The sequence below is a fragment of the Mirounga leonina genome, unplaced genomic scaffold (genome assembly GCF_011800145.1).
Source record: "Mirounga leonina isolate KUSES-001 unplaced genomic scaffold, KU_Mleo_1.0 Mir_165, whole genome shotgun sequence".
Classification (NCBI taxonomy): Eukaryota; Metazoa; Chordata; class Mammalia; order Carnivora; family Phocidae; genus Mirounga; species Mirounga leonina.
In genome coordinates, this window is record NW_023270415.1 from 54,358,237 (window position 1) to 54,378,420 (window position 20,184).

Genomic DNA, 20,184 nt, shown 5'->3' on the forward strand with positions numbered 1-20,184 from the left:
CGGGACTCGATCCCAGGACTCCGGGATCATGACCTGAGCCAAAGGCAGTCGCTTAACCAACTGAGCCACCCAGCCGTCCAACACTAATTTTTAATAATATCTTATTTTATAGGTGAGACAACTGAGGCTCAGAGAGGTTAAGGATTCCACAATCACATAGCTACTAAGTAACTGACTCAAGATTCAAACTCAGGTTTGCCTGACTCTAAAGTCCTTTTTGTTCACCACTGCAAGCTAGTTTCTTTCTAAAATTTTCTACCTATGTTTGTTCCAAGAGGAAACACCAGCAATTCTGGAATGGCTCAAATTAAAAACAGACAAAGGAAGCTGTTAGAAAGAAGCCATCCCATAATAAACAGGCCACAAAAATTTGAGGCAAGAAATTCTAGCTGGTTCTAGTTTTCCAATATTCTTGCTTCAACACAGTAACCATATAATGCTTGCCATTTAGAAAATTTTGTATTCTAGGTTTTGAACAGGAAAATTTGAACTTCTTACCCTTTACCTAATTTTAGCATCTTTTTGGAGCGAGAATTTACAAGTCTACAAGGCTCTACACTAATTTTGCTTCAGTATTGTGCAATGTGACACTACCCAATAGCCCATGTTGAAGTGCAAGAAGCCTATCCATCCATCCATCCATCTGTCCATTCATCCAACCATCCATCCATCCATCCACCCCACCTGCCCCCCACCCATCAATTCTTTCCACAAATAATTACTAATTTCTTATTATGTACCAGATAGCCTTCTAGATATTAGGGATATTATGATGATCAAGACTCCCTAAGAGCCTTGTCTTGAAGAAGTTTACATTCTGGTGGTGGAAAGAGACAGTTAATAAGCAAGTAAAACAAGAAACACATACAGAAGATATTTGATTGTGATGTACTATTAATGAAACAAACTGGGTGATATTATATAGACTAGCTAGGTGGGAGGTGGGAAGGTACTTCTTCAGACAGGTTGTCATGGAAGGCCCTAAGGAGGTAATCTGAGCTGAGACCAAAAAAATGAGAAGGAACTGATCATGGAAAAGGCAAGGAAAAGAACTTCAGGCAGAGGGAACAACAAGGAGTTTGGTGCATTGAGGAAACTGAAAGGAGGCTGGGAAGGCTGAGAGGGAGAGAGGACTGATGATGAGCTGAAGGGATATAGACGCCCGAGCACATGCAGGACCTTAGACCAGGAATCCTAAGTTTATGTTAAGCACGATGGAAGCCATAATGTGCATTAAGCAGATGACAACAATTTGGTTTGTGGAGAACAGACTGTAGTAGTGACAGTATATCTGGCTAATATTTACTGAGTGCCTACTGAGTACCAGGCATGTTCTAGACACTTAACACAAGTCTTAATTAACGGAGTCTAATACCCCTCGGGACGGGCACTAGTATCATCTTGCTTTGCAGAGGGCATATAAAACTAGTACTCACGTTTATGCCACCCGCCTGAGGTGGCAGTAAGTGGTAGAGCCATGATAAGAATCCAAACGGCCTAACTCCAAAGCTTCCTTCTTAACCGCTATGCTGTGGTTTAGGAATGAACGAGCCGAAGCAAATAAATGTGCAGAGGCCCCTGCCATTGTGGAAATCAGAGATGACAGGGGTGTGACAGGGAAAACTGAAGAAAGTAGATGACGGATTTCGGATATATTTCAGAAAAATAATCCAAAGCATTTAACTCATGATAGTGAAAAGTAGGAAGAGATCAAGGATGTCTTTAAGGTTTCTTGCATAAGCAACTGGCCCATGGTGGTCATTTCTGAGTTGGAAAAAAAAGGGTTTATGAGTGTGTAGGGGCTGAAGCCAAGAATTCTGTTTTTGAGGGGCGCCTGGCTGGCTCCGTCAGTTAAGCGACTGACTCTTGACTTTAGCTCAGGTCATGATCTCGGGGTTGTAAGACCAAGCCCCGCATCAGGCTCTGTGCTGAGTGTGGACTCTGCTTGAGATTCTCTCTCTCTCTCTGCCCTTCCCCCACCTCACTCTCTCTAAAAAAATTGTTTTTGATATGTTAAATTTGAAGCACAAATTAACAATGACCTTGAAGATATCAAGTAGGCAGTTGGATATGAGAGATGGAAGCTCAGGGTACAGGCTGGGAACATCACCAACCGACAGCTGAGCAATTTAAAGATGGCTGTCCTTGGGGAGGACAGGAGGAAGAGAGGGTAATGTGACACTGTGGGGACAGGGAGAGCGTGGGAGCCAGCAACGGTGCCCAAGGAGTGACTTCAGAAGCAGGAGGAACGTCTAAGGGTTGGGACCACAGAAGCTGAGGAGGAAAATCCTTCCTAAGGTACGGGCCTGTTCAATTGTGTTGAGTGTGCTGAGAAGTCAAGGAAAATGAGGGCAGACAAGAGAAAGATCTGCCAGTTTGGTCACCCACATGCTTGACAAGGGCAAATGATGGAGTTTTGCCGTGAAGAGAAGCTGAGAAACATGATGGCAGGCACAAGGAGATGAGAGGTCAAAGGCAGCTTATTTTCTTTTAAGGGTATGTATACACGAGTGATTGCATGTGTGATCTGATGGAAATGAGCTGGGGAAGGAATGCAAATGAAGCCCTTCCACCAAGGCTTGTCACCTGCATATATAAAAATGGAGAGAGGAGTAATTATTTAATGAATGTCTCCCTGGTTTCTTGGAGACAAAAATAATCATCTCACATGTAAACATTCCCAGGATTTCTGAGCTATTTTGGAGCTTCGAGTGCTCTCATACGTCATTTTGGCATAGGCCTCAGCAGTAGAGGAAGATGAAGTGAAGGGAGGTAAGTCTCCATTTCTTCATAGGACTCATGCTCTCTTGGAAACAAAGGCCTCTATTTGTGGTGTTTTTGTTTGTTTGTTTTTTTACCAAGCTTCAAGTTGTTTGATTTGTGTTAGCAGCCAGAGGGGAAGGAATTTGGAGAGGAAAACATCTTGGTTTACCTAGTGAATGTAGTGTGAGGAAAGACTCTCTGGGGGAGTTCTGGTGAGGGAGGAGCTGGTGTGGAAACTGGGGAAGAGGGTGGCTGTGTCTCTGCCCCAAGACAGGTGCGCCTGGCGGGGGCTGTGGGGAGGGAATCTGTCCTGCAAGCTTCCATTTCTCTTGCTCCATCCTTTGTAAGGTTATGATCTTTCCAAAATAGGCATGATACTAATACATCTGGCCTTCTCTCTCCTTAGCAATATGAGTTTACTTGCAATTTCTAAGCCACGCCTTCTTAAAGACTCAGTTATTTATTTATTTATTTATGAAGTTCCTTGGTTGGAGAAGATGGGAGAGAGGGAGATGGGGAGACAGAAGGAGAACTAGAAGGATCAGAAGGAAAGAGGAGAGAGACAAAGACAGACCAAGAAGCTATCTTGTAATCTCTTGAAAACTTTATAACAAGGACACTGCAAACCACTCTACGGACACTTGAACTAGTTAGCTGTCTTGTAGCAATGTAAATATTTTCCCTTCTGTTCTATTTTTCTCACATTGAGAATTTGAACATAGTGATAGTCAAGAAGGAATAAGGGATACAAATGGAAGAAAGTTAAGGAAAAAACAATACTCATAGTTCCTGCAATTGCTACATTTGGGTTTTTTCTATTTGAAAAAAATAATTGTTTTAGGTAATATATGTGTATCATGGTGTTTACTTTGTTTAAAAAAGGGAACAGAGAGAGAAATATGTTCATCTAACAGTCTAATTCCAGTGATATTCACAAAATAAGATTCTGAATTTTGAAGGTTAGCCCCATAGACAAAACGTCCATCTGCAGAAGAATGGCCGAATACATGATGTCCCTCTCCAGGGTGAACTACGTGCCGTCATCACAACAAGTGAGGGGGCCTCTCTGTGCTGACAAGCAAGGACACGTACAGGTACTACCTGGATACACATTCGTGGAGGGCAAAAGCTCTGTCACGATTGTCCATCTCTCTAGATCAGCTCCTGGGATAGTGCCCTGCCCACAACAGATGTTCAATAAATATTCACTTAAATAAACAGAAGGGATCACAGATCAATACAGCATGATCTCACCTTGGCAAAAAGCAAAACAAAATAAATCCTATAAGTGTGATTACATCCACTCAATGTGTTTGCATATTTTTATTACCTTTGAGTTTAAAAAGATACAATAATCAGCGTTAAAAATATAATCCTCACGGGGCGCCTGGGTGGCTCAGTCGTTAAGCGTCTGCCTTCGGCTCAGGTCATGGTCCCAGGGTCCTGGAATCGAGCCCCACATTGGGCTCCCTGCTCCAGAGGAAGTCTGCTTCTCCCTCTCCCACTCCCCCCTGCTTGTGTTCCTGTTCTCGCTGTCTCTCTCTGTCATATAAATAAATAAAATCTTTAAAATATATATATATATATATAATCCTCACAAACACCTCAGAATAAATAGAAGGGTGGGTTAGGGTCCACAGACTCAAGAATTCTGAGGGTTAGTTTGGTGTCTTCGAGGAATGCTAACTGTAAGAGCACCCACACAAAAGAAGACAGAATAAAGCCTGAGCCAGCCAGGAAAGAGGAGGAGCCCCAGGAAAATTCACACTGAGCAGGGAAAAACCTGAAGGATGAGTTTCTGCAGGGATGGGGGTGAGTGCTGGATGAGCCCACAGTGAGCACTGGTATGCACTGCAAAGCTTGGTCTGGGTTCCCTAAAAAGAGAGGGCCGTCATTCAGACTTACAAATACAGAGAACAAATTGGCGGTAGCCAGAGGGGAGGGCGTGGGGGGATGGGAAAAATGGGTGAAGGGCAGTGGGAGCTATAGGCTTCCAGTTATGGAATGAACAAGTCATGGGGATAAAAGGTCCGGCACAGGGAATATAATCGGTGGTATTGTAACAGCGCTGCATAGTGACCGATGGTAGCTACACTTGTGAGCATAGCATAAGGTACAGAGTTGCTTAACTACTATGTTGTAGGCCTGAAACCAATGTAACATGATATGTCAACCATATGCAAATAAAGATTAAAAAAAGAGAGCAGTCAGCCAGAGGCTGTAACCCCAGGCAGCGGAACCTGGGGCGCTCTGACTGCCCAGCCGTGTGAGGAGCAGCTGGGGCAGGTGTCTCTCTCCTGCTCTTATCCCCAAAGCAGGAGATGGCCAAGCTGAGCAGCAGGGCACGTGCGGAGCCGTTACTGTACCTGGGGCCCTGCAAAGCCACCTGCCAATACGGGCTTACTCAGCAGCCTTGCATACCTGAAGGGCACCTGGTCTCCCCTGGGTCAGTGGGAGGAGACTGGCGCTTTCTCAATAGCACCCCAGTAGGGTGGGGTGGTGGCTCCTGTCCAGTTGTAGTCCTGGGAAATGTGGGTGTGTGGCTTTGGGCTAAGTTCCTTCTTGACTCCAAACTGGGCAGCTGGTTTTTCTCAGGGCTTGCAAGTGCCAGTTCGTGAGTGGAGCATTTTCTGATTTTCCTAGCAAGAGATCTCTCTTCTAGCTACCCACAGCACTGGAGTCATGGTTCTATTATAGAGATTACTCCTTTTGACATTTAGAGACGCTGAACTCTCAAGGACAGGCATGTTTCTTTCATTTAATAAGCCCGTTGAGTATCGGGTACTGTTCTAGTTGCTTTATTCTCCCAACTACTAACACAGTAGCTGCTCTCAATAAATTTTATTAAATGAATGAAAATACTTGTCCTGTTCTCATAATTATGCCTTCTACCAGATTTCAGTGAATACTTATTAAGCAACTGCTATATGTCTGGTATAGTTCAGGGAACTATACTGTTCCTGCCTTCATGAGGCTTACAGTCTACTGGGGATTCAGGTAACTATCAAATTTAAAAACCAGGTTGGTCATCTGGTATGACAGAGGAAGCATCAAGGGGCACCTAACCTAGCTTTGAAATGTATCCTTCAGCTACGTACCCTGACCTGGCACTTACCTATATTCACATCCAGCCTTTCTTTTCTTCCTATACAGGTCTTTTTGGGTCCACCCAAGTCTTGTTAAAAAGTTAACACTTTTCTATTCTCCCTTAATCTCTCTTTCTCTCTCTCCCTTGTGTGTGTGTATGTCCCCCATGTGTGTGTCTGTCGTTTTTCTTTCTTGTCTATTTCCCCTCAGCCTAAAAACTTTATCAAAATACCTGTCATTTGATAAATGCCCTATCTTTATTATAAATGCAACACTTGTTTTTTTTAATTTTTTGGTGTAGTGGTCAAGGATTTGTTAGTTGTGTATAACACCCAGTGCTCATCACATCACATACCCCCCTTAATGCCCATCACCCACTTACCCCATCCCCCTACCCACCTCCCTATCCACAACCCTCAGCTTGTTTCCCGAGTCAAGAGTCTCTTATGGTTTGGCTCCCTCTCTGATTTCTTCCCAGTTTTTCCTCCTTTCCCATATGATTCTCTGCTCTGTTTCTTATATTCCACATATGGGTGAAACCATATGATAATTGTCTTTCTCTGATTGACTTATTTCACTTAGCATAATCCCTTCCAGTTCCATCCATGTTGATGTAAATGGTAGGTATTCATCCTTTCTATTTCCTCTTTCCCACCCCAGTTAAGTTTGTTTTATAAAGTTGTCTACACTCTATTTAGTCACCTCCCATTCACATCTCAGCCTGATACAGTTTGGATTCCATCCCTATGATTTTCTGGTACTGTTTCTGCCTAAGATCACTGATAACCTGTGGTTTTTTCCTTGAACACTTTTTAGTGCACCCCATCCTTAATCTTGCTGTGACATCAGAAGCTGTTGGCTATTTTCGTCTTGAAACTCTTCCCTTAGGATTAGAGACACTGTCATTCCCGACTCTCCTCCTTTCTCTCTGAACTCTTTCTTGGGTGCCTTGGTTTCCTTTTTCTGTCTACTCTTGCTTTATCTTAGAGGTCTAGCCTTGGGCCTCTAATCTTTCTCCAGGCACTGCCCTTGGGTAATATTACCAACTCCCTGGACTTGAGCTACCAAAATCTCTGACTTCTCTTTGGAGCTCCAGACCTTTCTTTTTATCTCAAATGCAACACAGCTTAATCTGAGCTCGTTGACCTGACTCAGTGTCCTTCTCCCCAGCCCTGTTGCTCCATTTGTGTTCATCCAGTGGAGAAATTTAGATATAACTCTTTCCTGCCCCTTCTCCTTGCAACTGGTGACTAAGACCCATATGTTCTAGCCCCCAAATCCCCTCCCATATCATTTTATGGTCTTTAACTAGACTGCCACAATGGCCTTCAAACCAGGCAGGGACCTTGCCATCATGCCTGCTTCCTTCCATCTACTGTCCAACACATAATCAGAAAGATTTTTCTAAATTCTAAATCTAGTCACAACTCCTTGCTGAAAACCCTTCCATGACTCTGCAAGATCTTTAGGAATTGCAAAATGGCAGCCCATGAGCCACATTCGGCTATTTATGCATGGTACTTAGCTGGCAGAGTTAGTAAAAAACCTGAATTTTTAAAATTTTGAATATTGCTAGAAGGAGCACATGCTGTCCAGTTCCAAAGTCCCCTCTTTTGTCATCTATCCAGATGGCCTCACTCTCCATATTACTAGTCTAGTTTCTGTACAGATCCTTGATCTCATGGATTGGGTTAGCACAACATACAAAACCTTTGCTTATGTGGTCTGGCCTACCTTGCTAATCTCATTTCATGCTTTTAACTCAGGTCTCTGATGTCAAGACTCACGTTTATCCACTACACCACACTAATTAATGTTACTTCTTTGAATGCTTGGGTTTATGAAATGTGAGAGGCCAGTGTTGATAATAAATGGAGCAATAAACTCAAACTATAAGGAAGAAGTATGTGTAGTGTGGCCATAGATGAAAGGGACAGGGAGACAAAACAGGTGAGTAAAGGTAGTCGTGTGAGGGCGCCTGGGTGGCTCAGTTGGTTAAGCGACTGCCTTCGGCTCAGGTCATGATCCTGGAGTCCCAGGATCAAGTCCCACATCGGGCTCCCTGCTTGGCAGGGAGTCTGCTTCTCCCTCTGACCCTCCTCCCTCTCATGCTCTCTGTCTCTCATTCTCTCTCTCTCTCAAATAAATAAATAAAATCTTAAAAAAAAAAAAAAAGGTAGTCGTGTGGGAATCGCATCTAAAGATGTGTTATCCCACTTATTTTTTGGCACCAGGCTTAAGGCAGTAATTGATTTTTCAGTCTCTATGTTTTATTCATTCTCATGGCTTTAGCACAATTCTGATCCTCAGCAGGCATTTAATAAATGCTTACTGGATACTACATTTTTGTGGAAGCTTGCAAAAGGGCGAATTTCCTGTTACTCCCAGGCTACAGTTCCTCTTTTTTCTTTTTCAGTGAGTCCACTGGGTATTCACCAAGAGTGGACCCAGTACACCTGCTTCCAGTGTACCCCGAATCATCCTAATACCAAAGAGAGTAAATGCAAAAGAGAAGTATGCTAGGGATGGTAAATCCAGAGAGAGAGAGGATTATATAGGAAAATAAAGGAAGAAAATGCTTTCTCCTCCCCTTTTACTTGTCTACCACTTGGACACAAGTTACATCAATAATGTAGATATAAAGAATATTAATGCTAAGACTAATGACATGGGAATTGTAAATACAGGGTGAGAAGCTATTATTTCCAGGGAATATGGAGGTAATTTCCTTGCCCCAGGCCATGAGTTTAAACACCTTGGCTGGCCATCACTTCTATCATCTTTGATCTTTCTTCATCTTGTGATGCTGCTGGGGCATACCCTTCACAACCCTCATCCCAAATTCCCAAACCCACACAGGCCACTGAGGCTCAGACTTCATGAGGCACAAGAGTCATCTGGAGTGCCTATAAAATACAGATTCCTGGGTCCTCCCATTCTGTGATAATAGGTTAGGTGGGGCCAAGGTATCTGCATTTTACACAAGTTTTCCTGAGGATTCAAAAGTAGACGAACACCATTCTCTGAAATTGAGAAACAATTCAGATTATTTTAGGACAATCTTAGTATTTTAGAACATAAAAGATTTTCATGTTAAGTACCATAATCTGCTCTCAGGCATGGTCCAATTCCATCATGATTACCATTCACTGTCCCTGCTGCTAAGTATTTGTTATTAAATGGCAAAAAATTTTGCTCTTGCCCTCTTAATTGCAGTCACCACATCCTCCACAAAGAAATATTGCCCATGTATCCTTCATTTGTAACCCATATCATTAGGTACTTATTTCTGTGGCTGAGGCAGCTAAGCACTTGAAATATATATTACACAACAGTGCAGGGGTCCCCTACTCATTAAAATGATACTAAAGTCTTAGGGTTTTTTTTTTTTTTTTTTCTTCACAGCAGGTTGGCAATCATTCAATTATAGTGTAATTCAGTATTACAGCTCACTTTAGTTGAAGCAGTTCATCTCCATTCTGATTATTATGTTCAAAGGTTTACTCTATCCAGATGCCAAGTTTTCGCAACTGGACAAAAGCAAAGAGGAAATATTTCTGTTTGGCAAGGCCTGGCAAATTTTTGGAGGTATTGTCATGTCGCAGCAGGGCACTGGTCAGGTTGTAATTTGCCTTAATTATTCTTCCCACAAACAGCAACAATGATTACCTCTAGGTCACTGGCACTCTAAGAAGGATTTCTTCCCAGCCACTGTAAAACCCAAAATACTTTCCACAAACACCTTGCTCAGGATTCAACTGAAGAGAATCTTAGAATCTGACCAGTTAGTGTATTGACCCGGTACATGTGTTTAATGGGTTAAGTCACAAACTTGCCTATGTATCTGTGTGTGCACGTTAGCATCATAGAAATAACTCTGAGAAATCACTGGTGTCCCATAAAAGCACCAGTGTTATCTACCCATAATTCATTCCACCTGCCATGTTTACAAGGCACCCCAAGGAGAACTAGAGTAAAACCCGGCAATCCATCTGCCTCGCAGCTGCAACGGGTAATTATTACCTCAGCTAAGGAGGGAGGAATGCACAGCATGCTGCTAACCATGTCAGGTGACTGATGGAGGGGACTGACTGACTTATCCAGGTCCTGGGCTTTTCCAAGAGTGGCTGGAGTCACGGTAGAATGACAAACAGAATTCACTACCAACAAAGAGAGGGGAGAAGAAAGGACAAGAGGACTAATTCAATGGGCCACACCCAGGACACAAATCACAAATATGGGTTTGATCACTTCTCATGGCGTGTTAAAACAAGAAACAAGGGGGCAGGAGGGTTGGGGGAAGGAAGATGCAGTGTTGGTATTCTGAGCCACTGGTTACAAAAACTGTTTAAAAATGAAAGTTGGGGGGGGCGCACCTGGGTGCGTCAGTCGTTTAAGTGTCCAACTTTCTGAATTCGGTTCAGGTCAGGATCGCAGCGTTGTGGGATGGAGCCCTGTAGTGGGCTCCGCGCTCAGCGGGCAGTCTGCTTGAAATTCTTTCCTTCTCCCTCTGCCCCTCCCCTCTGTTCGCTCTCTCTCTCCCCCTCTCTCTAAAAATAAATAAATAAACTTAAAAAATAAAATAAAGAGGGGACATGAAAGCATGTTTTGTTTCTACTGACTTACTGTTAACTGTACTTCCTTATGTATTATTTTTTTTTTTAACTTTAGTTAATATTTACCAAGAATATATAATATTTTACTTGCCATGCACACAGAATAGGGCCTGGCTTCCAATACCATATAAACTTAACTGTGCCCAATAAAGGTCACAGTGACTAAGACTAAATACAAACTGTAAAGGATAGACTGTTTTATCAGGAGAATGATGTCAGAGTACAAAATGTACGTGCCGATGAAGTGCACAAAACACAGGGATATCTTCAAAGAAATCTGTTAATAAGAAGCTATTAAAAGAAACGCTCTTTGGGGATACACCCCAAATGAATTGCAAAAGGTCACACACAACTCCTTTCTCTGAAATGAGGGAGATACAACATACAAATTAGCATATAGAATATCAAGTCATTAAATGTTCCTTGTCAAGACTCCCCAGGGAAAATAAGGGGAAGGCAGTGAAGTGGGGGAAGGAATGGAGAGAGTAGGCAAAAATGGACAGGTCACTTTGAAAATACACAATTCCTGGTCTTTTAATTTCACAGATCAGTAAAATTAAAAGAAAAACATAAGGGAGATGTGGAGAACACATAGAATTGTCATTTGTGTTGCTCAAGTTTAACCACCATCCACCATCCTGACTTTTGCTATAACATTATAAGATAAAAATATAATATAATATAAAGGATAAGAAAGCCAGACTCTCAAAGTAAAGGATAATTCTTTATATTACGTAAATTTAATTTCATGTAAACTCACATCCTTCTTCTATTTTTTTTTTTATTTTTTATTTATTTTATTTATTTATTTGAGAGAGAGAGAATGAGAGAGAGCACTTGAGAGTGGGGAGGGTCAGAGGAAGAAGCAGACTCCCCGCCGAGCAGGGAGCCCGATGCGGTACTCGATCCTGGGACTCGATCCCGGGACTCCAGGATCATGACCTGAGCCGAAGGCAGTCGCTTAACCAACTGAGCCACCCAGGCGCCCCTCACATCCTTCTTCTAAAAACTGAGTATCTGAGAACATACGATGCTCTTCACAATTAATGCCTTTGATACAAATTTGGGGAAAGAGTCTCCAGTTTGCAGTTGTGAAAATGTAATATTCAAATTAAATTGCATCATGTTCCTCCATAATTTCACTACCTGATTGTAAGACTCCCCTTAACTCTGCATGTCTCCTTTTGCATTAGTGAACATGATGATTTATAAAGAACACAAGCTAGTGCAGAATGATCACTGTAAGGCTATGAAGCTACAGAAGATCTCTAAATTATTTTAGTTTAATCCTAGCAGAGGATGGCATTTTTAATGTGTGCATGTGCCTTGGTCTCTAACTTAAATGCCACGATTAAGCAGCCAACACATACTCTCACCTCAATGTTAAAGTGGCTGGATTAAAACCAGCTATTTCCCCCTGCTGGTTGGACATGTCGTACATTCTCTACCTCACTGCCTACAGCTTTAATGTACCCCATAGTCCCAAACCCATTTATTTCCCATCCACCAACTGACCTCCTAAAGCATCATTAACACGCCCCCAAAGGGGGTTCCTGTCAATTTTAGTCAGCGCAGTACTCAAAGCTGTCGTGGGGTCTGGGGGGTGCTCCGTAGGAAAGGAAGGCAAAGAAGGAAAGGCACTGACCCAAACCTTGGGGAAGCACCAACACAGAAAGATGAGGCCTAGGAACAGAGGGACTCCTATCTGGAGACTGGATGCAAGGCTAAAGATGGAAAGACAGATTTATGGACGTCCATAATTAGATGCTTCTGCCACTCAATTCTCAGCTAGTTAATGGCAGAAGGATCAATATCTACTTTCGATTTTCATGTACAGCATTATGGCCTTAGTGGGAGACAGGTCTCCCGGGAAGGAGAGATCATCCAGGAATGGGTCTTGGAAAGAGTGAGTCATAACCAAAATTAATAATTTTATTGGTTTGCCTAATGTATTTTCTAAAGTATATGTGGAATTTTTCTTTTGTTTTGACCATCTTTTTTTTTAATTTTTCCTTCTAACACTACTCACCTTGAAGTCAGTCACAGAGAAAATGACTATGTGGAGAAAATATCGGGAATAAATGTGGAATGGAGTTATGTAAACAAAGCATGTCAGTTTGAAATGATATCCCCTGGGTTCATCCACACTCAAACAGAGCGATTCCTGAGCTCCAAAATGGAGTTAAAGCAAACAGCACTGCCTTCAGCAAACATGTTTCCAGGTTCTAGGTATCTTTGTGTTTTCTTCTTGCAAGAGTATCAAGCAAACCATCAGTGGGTCTCCATTTTAAACTAGATTCATATAATCCAAATGGCAAGAAACAAACTTAAAAATATAACATTTTGATAGAATTTTTTTTCAGAATCAAGCAGAAAATTTGAGGCTTTACAGAGAAAAATAATTAGCAGCATAGTATTTCTAATGTATAATTTATGCATGGGATAGTTATTCCATGAAATTATGTAAGAAATCCAAAGCTGCACTTAAAAGAACCCTGAAAAATATATTGATACTAAAAATAATGGGATATTGTATCCTGCTAAATTAGGAAATTAATCACAGCATCTTGATTCACATGTCCCTTCGCATACATGCGTTAACCTTCTAATTACATTTTCCCTAAATAAGCCCTAAAAATTATCCACTATGAAACATTCTTCATTACTCACAAGACAGTCACTCTTTTAAATTTTACCCAATTTTCTAATACTTCTCAAAGAATACAAGTCTTTCCAAGTCATGTGCTTTAATGGGTTGTAATAGGCTCTGTCTTTGATAATGGTGGCACCTTCAGAAGCTATGAAGAGATTTGTGCCTTTGCCAAATGTGCTCACAACTTTAAGGAAACTTCCTTAATCGTGTGCCAAAACTGACATCCCTAGTTCATTTTTTTAAGAACCATCACGTATTAAGCGCCTCTATAAGTCAGGCACTGTACTAGGAGTACCTTTGGGTCTCATTCAACACTACAGCAACTGTATAAGGTAGGTGTTATCATACCATTTTATGGATGTAACAACTGAGGCTGAAGGAGGTTAAGCCACTTGCCCAAGGTCTTTCAGCTTGTAAAGGTGAAAAGGTCAGGGGTTCCACCTCAGGTGTGGTGGATTACAAAGCCTGTGCTCTTTTCCTCTAAACGACAAGGTCAGGCTTGCCCTGGGAGATAAGCCTTCTTGATCCTGACCTCATTCATTAGGAGTTGTTTTGTCTTTGGGGATTCTATAATCAGAAGTACACAGGTTTATAAAGGTTGCTATTATAAAAATGCAAGCTAACACATTTCCCAGATTTAACAAAGGAATCGTTTTCTAAACAGTCATAGAAACAGAAGTTAGATTTCATGTGGTAAATTATAAACCAGAATAACATAGAAAAACAGGTGCAAATTTCCATTAGGATTGAACCACGTGAAGGTCAAAAGGGCCAAAGAGGTGCAACTTCAGACAATTCATGCTAACAGTAGAAGTGTAGATCTAGGCTCTAAAGGGCACAGCCCAGTCCATTCAAAATGCACCAGCAGAGCACACCCTTCGTGACTGTGTGGCTTCCAGGGGTACTTACTATACCTGAGCAGAAGCTGTTGCTGCTTATGGTCCTCGCTGAGCGCCCAGAGCTGCTGGCATTGAACTCTCTGCTCTCTTCCTCAGAGAAGGGAGACTCAGAAGCTGGGGACACTTTGTGCTGTTGCTGGGGCAGATGGGGCCGAAGAATCAAACGGGGAATTCGGCTTCGGGTAATCTCCTTCTCATGATGCTGCACTCTCTGCTCCTTCTCAAAATTGGACATTAAAAAGAAAACAAAAGGAAACGTGTTTCTCCCCTCTTAACTCCTGTTTGTTCCTCTTAACTCCTCCTGTTTGTTCCTCCCTTCCTAAGAAATCACATTTCTGAATATTGAATCTTCACAGAGCAGTCCTTATCTCAGTAGCTTAAATGAACATCGAAACTCTGCCACCAAGCTAATCCTTCCAATCTACTGAAGAGCACATACTTGAGCGTGGGTGAGCGTGTGCGCACACACACACACACACACTTCCACCCATTAGCAGGAAAGCCATTCCATTCACCCATGCGATTCCTAACTCACCTTCCCACTCTGGCTTTTTCTATCACATTCAAGCTTCCGATGCTTCTCTTTATTACTCACAGCACACTCTGGCTTATTACTTGATTTCTTCTAGACTTCCATTTTGCTTTCCCTGAATGAGCTGTGACAATCTGATTTCTGCTTTCCGGTCTGCTCACAAAGTAGAACCCTATACCTGGAACAATTCTTTCCTGATAGATCATGCAGACTTATCTTTCAAATCCCTCCTCTTCCGGCCAGGATCTTAATTATTCATTAATATCCTGGTACACAAGGCTTGTTGCCAACAGAAAAGCAAACAAAAATCCAATACCCAGTAAGATGGCTCCACCTTTTACATCATGTTTAGCTTTTGTTTTCCTTACAGGACACCCAGGAGAAGAGAGTTTTCTCTCTCTCCTTAAAAACACAGCATTAAACACAGAGGGCGATGCCGTGGTTTTAAAAATGCATAGAAAATAATATTTAGGCAAGGTTTTCTAATTTTTAAAGTGCTTTCCCAACCATTATCCCATTTGACCTTTACAACCCAGGCCACAGAGAAGACACTAACTTAAATCCCTATTTACAGATGAGGAAACTGAGGCTAAAAGCTTAGGCAACAAGGCATATCGTCTAGAAGCAGAAAAAGCTTAAGTCATGTTTTTCGGGGTCACCACCACCCTGCCTTATTAAAATGGATTCCTAGGAGGAGCTCTTTGCAAAAAACTCACCGCTCCCTCCAACCTCTGCAATTGAAAAAGGCCTTTGGATTGGGTAACAAACACTATTTGGAAACATGACCTCCTGCCCATTTCGACGAGGCTTACCAGGAAGGGCCACTGCCAAAGTAAACACCTCAGGAGGTCTGCACAGTGCAGGAATTGAAGGGAAAGCCTCAGCCGCGGGGAGCTCCTAAGGTCGCCCAGGCATCCACCCCATCCAGGGCGAAAGCCGCACCCAGCCTCGGATTTGTTCTGCACATCAGTCACCCAGCAGGTATCCCACGTCAGCCACTCTCGGCACACTGCAGACCCTGAACCAATGCTGGGTCGCTGACATGCAGGGGGACCTTATTTCTCAGTCACCAGAACACCAAATCCTTTTTATTCACATCACACACTGGACATCATTTGAGAGCCAGATCCCAAATCCCCAATTTCAGGAGATGGATTAACCCTCCAAAGCCAATCTTTTAATCCTCATGTCAACCCCTCAAATCTTTTCCTCCGGTACCATCTTCCCATCTCCTGGGTCTCATCACCTGAGCAAATGCCCCTCTACCCTCCCAGCGTCCCCACCACCTCCCTGTCCCCATTCCCCGCGACTCTGAACGCCACCCCTCCAGCCCTCACCTGGCTCGCCCACTGCCCCGCCGTCTCCCCCCTCACCGTTCTCCCGCGCCCACGGACGCTGCCAGCCGCGCTCGCACGACGTGCCCTCCTTACCTTGGTCTCTCGAAGGGGTCCCATCGCTCTGCTGCCCACCGGGTCCCCGCGCCGCCGCTGCCGCCGTCCAGGAGGAGGCACCTGCGGGCACGAGAGCGAGGACACTGCGCTGAGCCGGCGCGGGCTGCGGGCGGCGGCTGCTGCGCGGCCGACACGCCGCCGCCGCCGCGCCCGCTGCCGCCCTCTCGGCTCCGAGGGCGCGCCCGGCCGCCCCGCCCCGGCCGGACACGTGGTGCCGCCGGCGCGGCCCGCCGCCGCTCCCCGGGCGCCGCCGCCTCCCCGCCACCTCCCTCACCTGCCGGAGCCCCGGGTGACTCGTCGGGCCCGCCCGCCCGGCCTCGCCGCCGGCACTTCCCGCTAGCGCCGCGCGCCCCCCCCCTCTGCTGAGCCCGACCCCGAGGGGGCAGGCCCGGGCTGCGAGCCTCTCCAGCCGGCAAGGGCCGGACCCCTTCTCTTTGGCACCTGGGGTCCGATTTGAAGGAGTTGCACGTCTGATAGGAGAGCGGAGAAAAGCAGCGACATCACTGAGGGCCAAAAGGGATAAAGTTTTTCCCCCGCGGCCCCTCCCTGCCATCTCGGTTTTAAGTCAACAGACGGCTCCCCACAATTACCTCGCCTGAGAGAGATGAGGCGGGTTCCCCTGCACCCGGACCCCAGCCAAGCCAATGCTGCAGGACTGACACAGCATCTCGTTCAGGGATCTCAAAGGCCGATTCTCCTTGGGGGATTTGCATCAGAAGGGCCAGGAAAAGAACGATGAGGCTGCTTCCCAAGGGCTTGGGGAAGCCAGGCTGTTTTAAGATCCAGGGCAGCCTTTTCTCCATTTCTGCCCTGCCGCGGCTGGGAATGAGCTCCAGGCACACTGCTAGGGGAAGGGCACTACACTTGAACTCAGAAACCTGGGTACAAGGCAGCACTCTACTCCCTCCCAGCTGAGTGCCTTTACCATAAAGTTCTTGACCTCTGTGAACTTCAAGTTTATGCTTGTTAAACTGAGGGAAAATAATCATATTTACCTCAAGGGTACCTGTGAGGATTAAATGGGGAAAACAAAACACCTGTACCCAGTTTATTGAACAGAACTTTACAAGGGGTCGTTAAGTGACATCCAGGTCACCCCTTCAGTATTTGCTGAGGCCTCTTACGTGACAGGCAGAGAAAGCATTTGTGAGGCAGACAAATTTGTTCAAAAAAAGCTCAAAAACCCATGCAACTGAGAAGTTAAAATAGAGATCATCAGCTGGGTCATAAGGTTACTTATGACACCTGATATAATCTTACCTAATGATGGAACTCAACATATATAACTTAGATGCCCTTCATTCAGAATTGGAAGATATTCTAAGCAGCAATGTGGACAGGAAACAGTCTGATCCTTACACCCAGCGTTGTACGTGGGAGGACTGTAATCCTTGAAAATTGTATTTGAACCACCACCATCCCCATTTGTCCTCCAAACAGCATTTTTCTGCGTCCTCAAATCTCACATCTAGGAATAAGCAGCGTGAGTCAAGAGAGAGCCTGAAATCAGAGGATTAGTGAAATCAATTTGCCTTTTTCCTATATCCCTAAGGAAATTTTATCCCATACATCTTTATGCCTTTTCAATCTACTTAGAATTCTTAGCAGTGAGCTTGGTAATCTTAGAATTCTTTATTTGGAGGGAGGGGTGATTAATTCATATTTTCTATACCCACACCGTCTTAGATAAGGACTTCAGGAAAGTGATGGTCCAGGATGATTCCTACAGTCTATTATTTCTAGAATTATGAACCCAAGGACATATGACACAGGAATGGACTGTTAAGGGCCAAAAGGTGCTTCTGACTTACCTACTGAGAACTGAGAATTGAGTCTGGGGGCCTAAGAATAGAAACACCCAGTCAGAACCTCAGAGTTGGGGTGCCTGGGTGGCTCAGTCGTTAAGCGTCTGCCTTTGGCTCAGGTCATGATCCCAGGGTCCTGGGATCGAGCCCTGCTTGGGGCTCCCTGCTCAGCGGGAAGCCTGCTTCTCCCTCTCCCACTCCCTCTGCTTGTGTTCTCTCTTTCACTGTGTCTCTCTCTGTCAAATAAATAAATAAAACCTTACAAAAAAAAAAAAAAGAACCTCAGAGTCATTCTTGACTTTTTCATCTCCCTCATGTGGCCCCCACATAGCAGAAACCAACAAGTTATCTCCATGCTACTCTAGTAATATCTTGAATCTGATCACTTATGTCCACTGTTCAACAACTCTATGATCTTCCTTTAGAGTCTAAACCACAAACATCCCAGATTATTGCAATAGTGGTTTAACTGGAGTTGTCTTACTTCCAATCTTGCCTCTTCTTCCTTTCTTGCCAGTTTTTTAATTTTTCCACAAGGCCTTTCAGAATGGCCAAATCAAGCCAGGTTTCTTCATTAAAACTCATTAGTGACTTCTCAGTTGTCCTCCAAGTAGTATTCAAACTCCTGCATGTGGCACAGAGGCCTTTCATGATCTGGTCTTGTTTACCTCTCTGAGCTCATTTGTTACCACTCCTTGTCTACCCATCCCTCCCTCCACCCATACCTACCCTCCACCCCTTGGCTACTCTGCCTCCCCATACACATGGATAACACTCAAACTGTAGAACTTTCAGTTCTCTGGAGGTATCATGTTTTCTCTTTTTCCTCTAGACTGTTCACATGCTGGTCCCTCTGTCTAGAGCTTTTCTTGCACCTCACTCCCCTTAATCCTATTCCACTCCTAAAGATACATAAGTTTCATTTTAGAGACAGCTTCTTCCAGGAAACCTCCCTTGATGCCCCAAGGTCAGTCCTTACATATTTCCAGGACACCTGTTTTTAATGTACCCCAGGAGAGCTGTTATGATCTTGTATCAGAATTCCCTATTTATCTGTCTCCACCAGGGATCATAGGCAGCGCCTGGTACAGGTCCTGTCATACAGTAGGCACTCAATATACCACAGTCAAAGGAACGGATGCATGAATGACTGAATTCTATAACCTCATAAGGGGCCCATCAGTACAGGATAAAGGAGACACAACTTCTGTTTTGCAAATGACTCATAAAGCTGCTTCCAATATGTCTTTGTATTTGATGATGGGGTGTGTGCCTAAAAAATCCAACATGTGTTCAGTGAGAGCTTTTACTGCAGAAGTGCAGGCAGGGAGAGGCTGTGTGGTAGCCCTGCTGTCACCATAGCAACCCCTCGAGGGAAAGGCTGATGATTTAGTGCTCTAACGGCTCTTAGCTCTGTACTTTTGGAACCCAAGCCTGTTTTTCTGCTGTTCTAAAAGGCAAGTTTTACAAATGATAATATCTGTGCTGGCTTTAATTTCATTCAAGTGTTTCTCATGTCATTAAGAATAATGTCTTATAACGTTTGGATTATACCATCAAAGAGATATAATCTAATATAGTATATTATATTCATCTTTCATCTGCTTTAAAATATTCTCATGCATCATTTTCCATTTCTACTTACTTATTTTCCTGTCTTGTTTTGTAATTTTGCGGTTTTTCCTTTAGAAATGAATGTAATGCTGGTTTTTAGAGAATATCAACTGCTTTAGAAGGCTAGACCCTTCAAGATTATAAATAACATCCCTGCCCGTGCTTCGGAAGGAATGGGAGATAGGGTGTTATAGATTGGGGGAAAAGGAGTGTGTACAGGTAATTATGCCCCCAAATTTGGGATATATTATCTAATTCTTTGTTTATGTGAAATTTATAATTAAATGAATAATATCTTTCATTTACACAAAACTTTATATTTTCAGAGCTCTTTCACATATATAATTTCATTTGAGCCTCACAAAAATCCTGTGAGGTGCATGTGGCCAGTCCCTGAAATCAGATGTGATAAAGGATAGGTTTTTATCAATAGGAACCCCCCGCCCCCACAGGCAGACTGCAAACTTAACAGAAAAGATAATACATACGAATGCACTGCAAAGAGAAAACGTCTGCACCATACAACCGAGACCCATCACAGCCCCCCACATCCGCTCTCTCTCTCACAGCTCACCTGCGTATGCTGAGGGCTTCTCCCGACTCAGTCAAGGCTGACAAAGCACCATCTCCTAATCCTATCAGCTGTGCAAGCTAGCGCTGCCTTCTGTCTCAGTGACCCGATGTTGGGTGATCTGCACAGCAACAAGGAGCAGCTGACGTGCTTTACCACACGTCATGAGAAGAAACTGCATTCTGGGGCATCC

General features: G+C 43.8%; 1 protein-coding gene across 4 annotated transcripts in view; it reads right to left on the reverse strand.

Annotated features, from left to right (window-relative positions):
* The window catches only part of SYBU (syntabulin), a 114,260-nt gene that overhangs the window by 56,278 nt on the left and 37,798 nt on the right, over nucleotides 1-20,184 (reverse strand). Inside the window, exons 2-3 of one of the 4 annotated variants that reach the window (XM_035011774.1) lie at nucleotides 15,981-16,061; nucleotides 14,034-14,250 (exon numbers count right to left, since the gene is read on the reverse strand). In XM_035011774.1, coding sequence (XP_034867665.1) covers nucleotides 14,034-14,250; nucleotides 15,981-16,061 — 298 coding nt within the window. Of the gene's footprint in view, nucleotides 1-14,033; nucleotides 14,251-15,980; nucleotides 16,152-20,184 lie in introns of those variants that run through there. The other 3 variants (XM_035011776.1, XM_035011772.1, XM_035011773.1) reach the window with 3 other exon arrangements.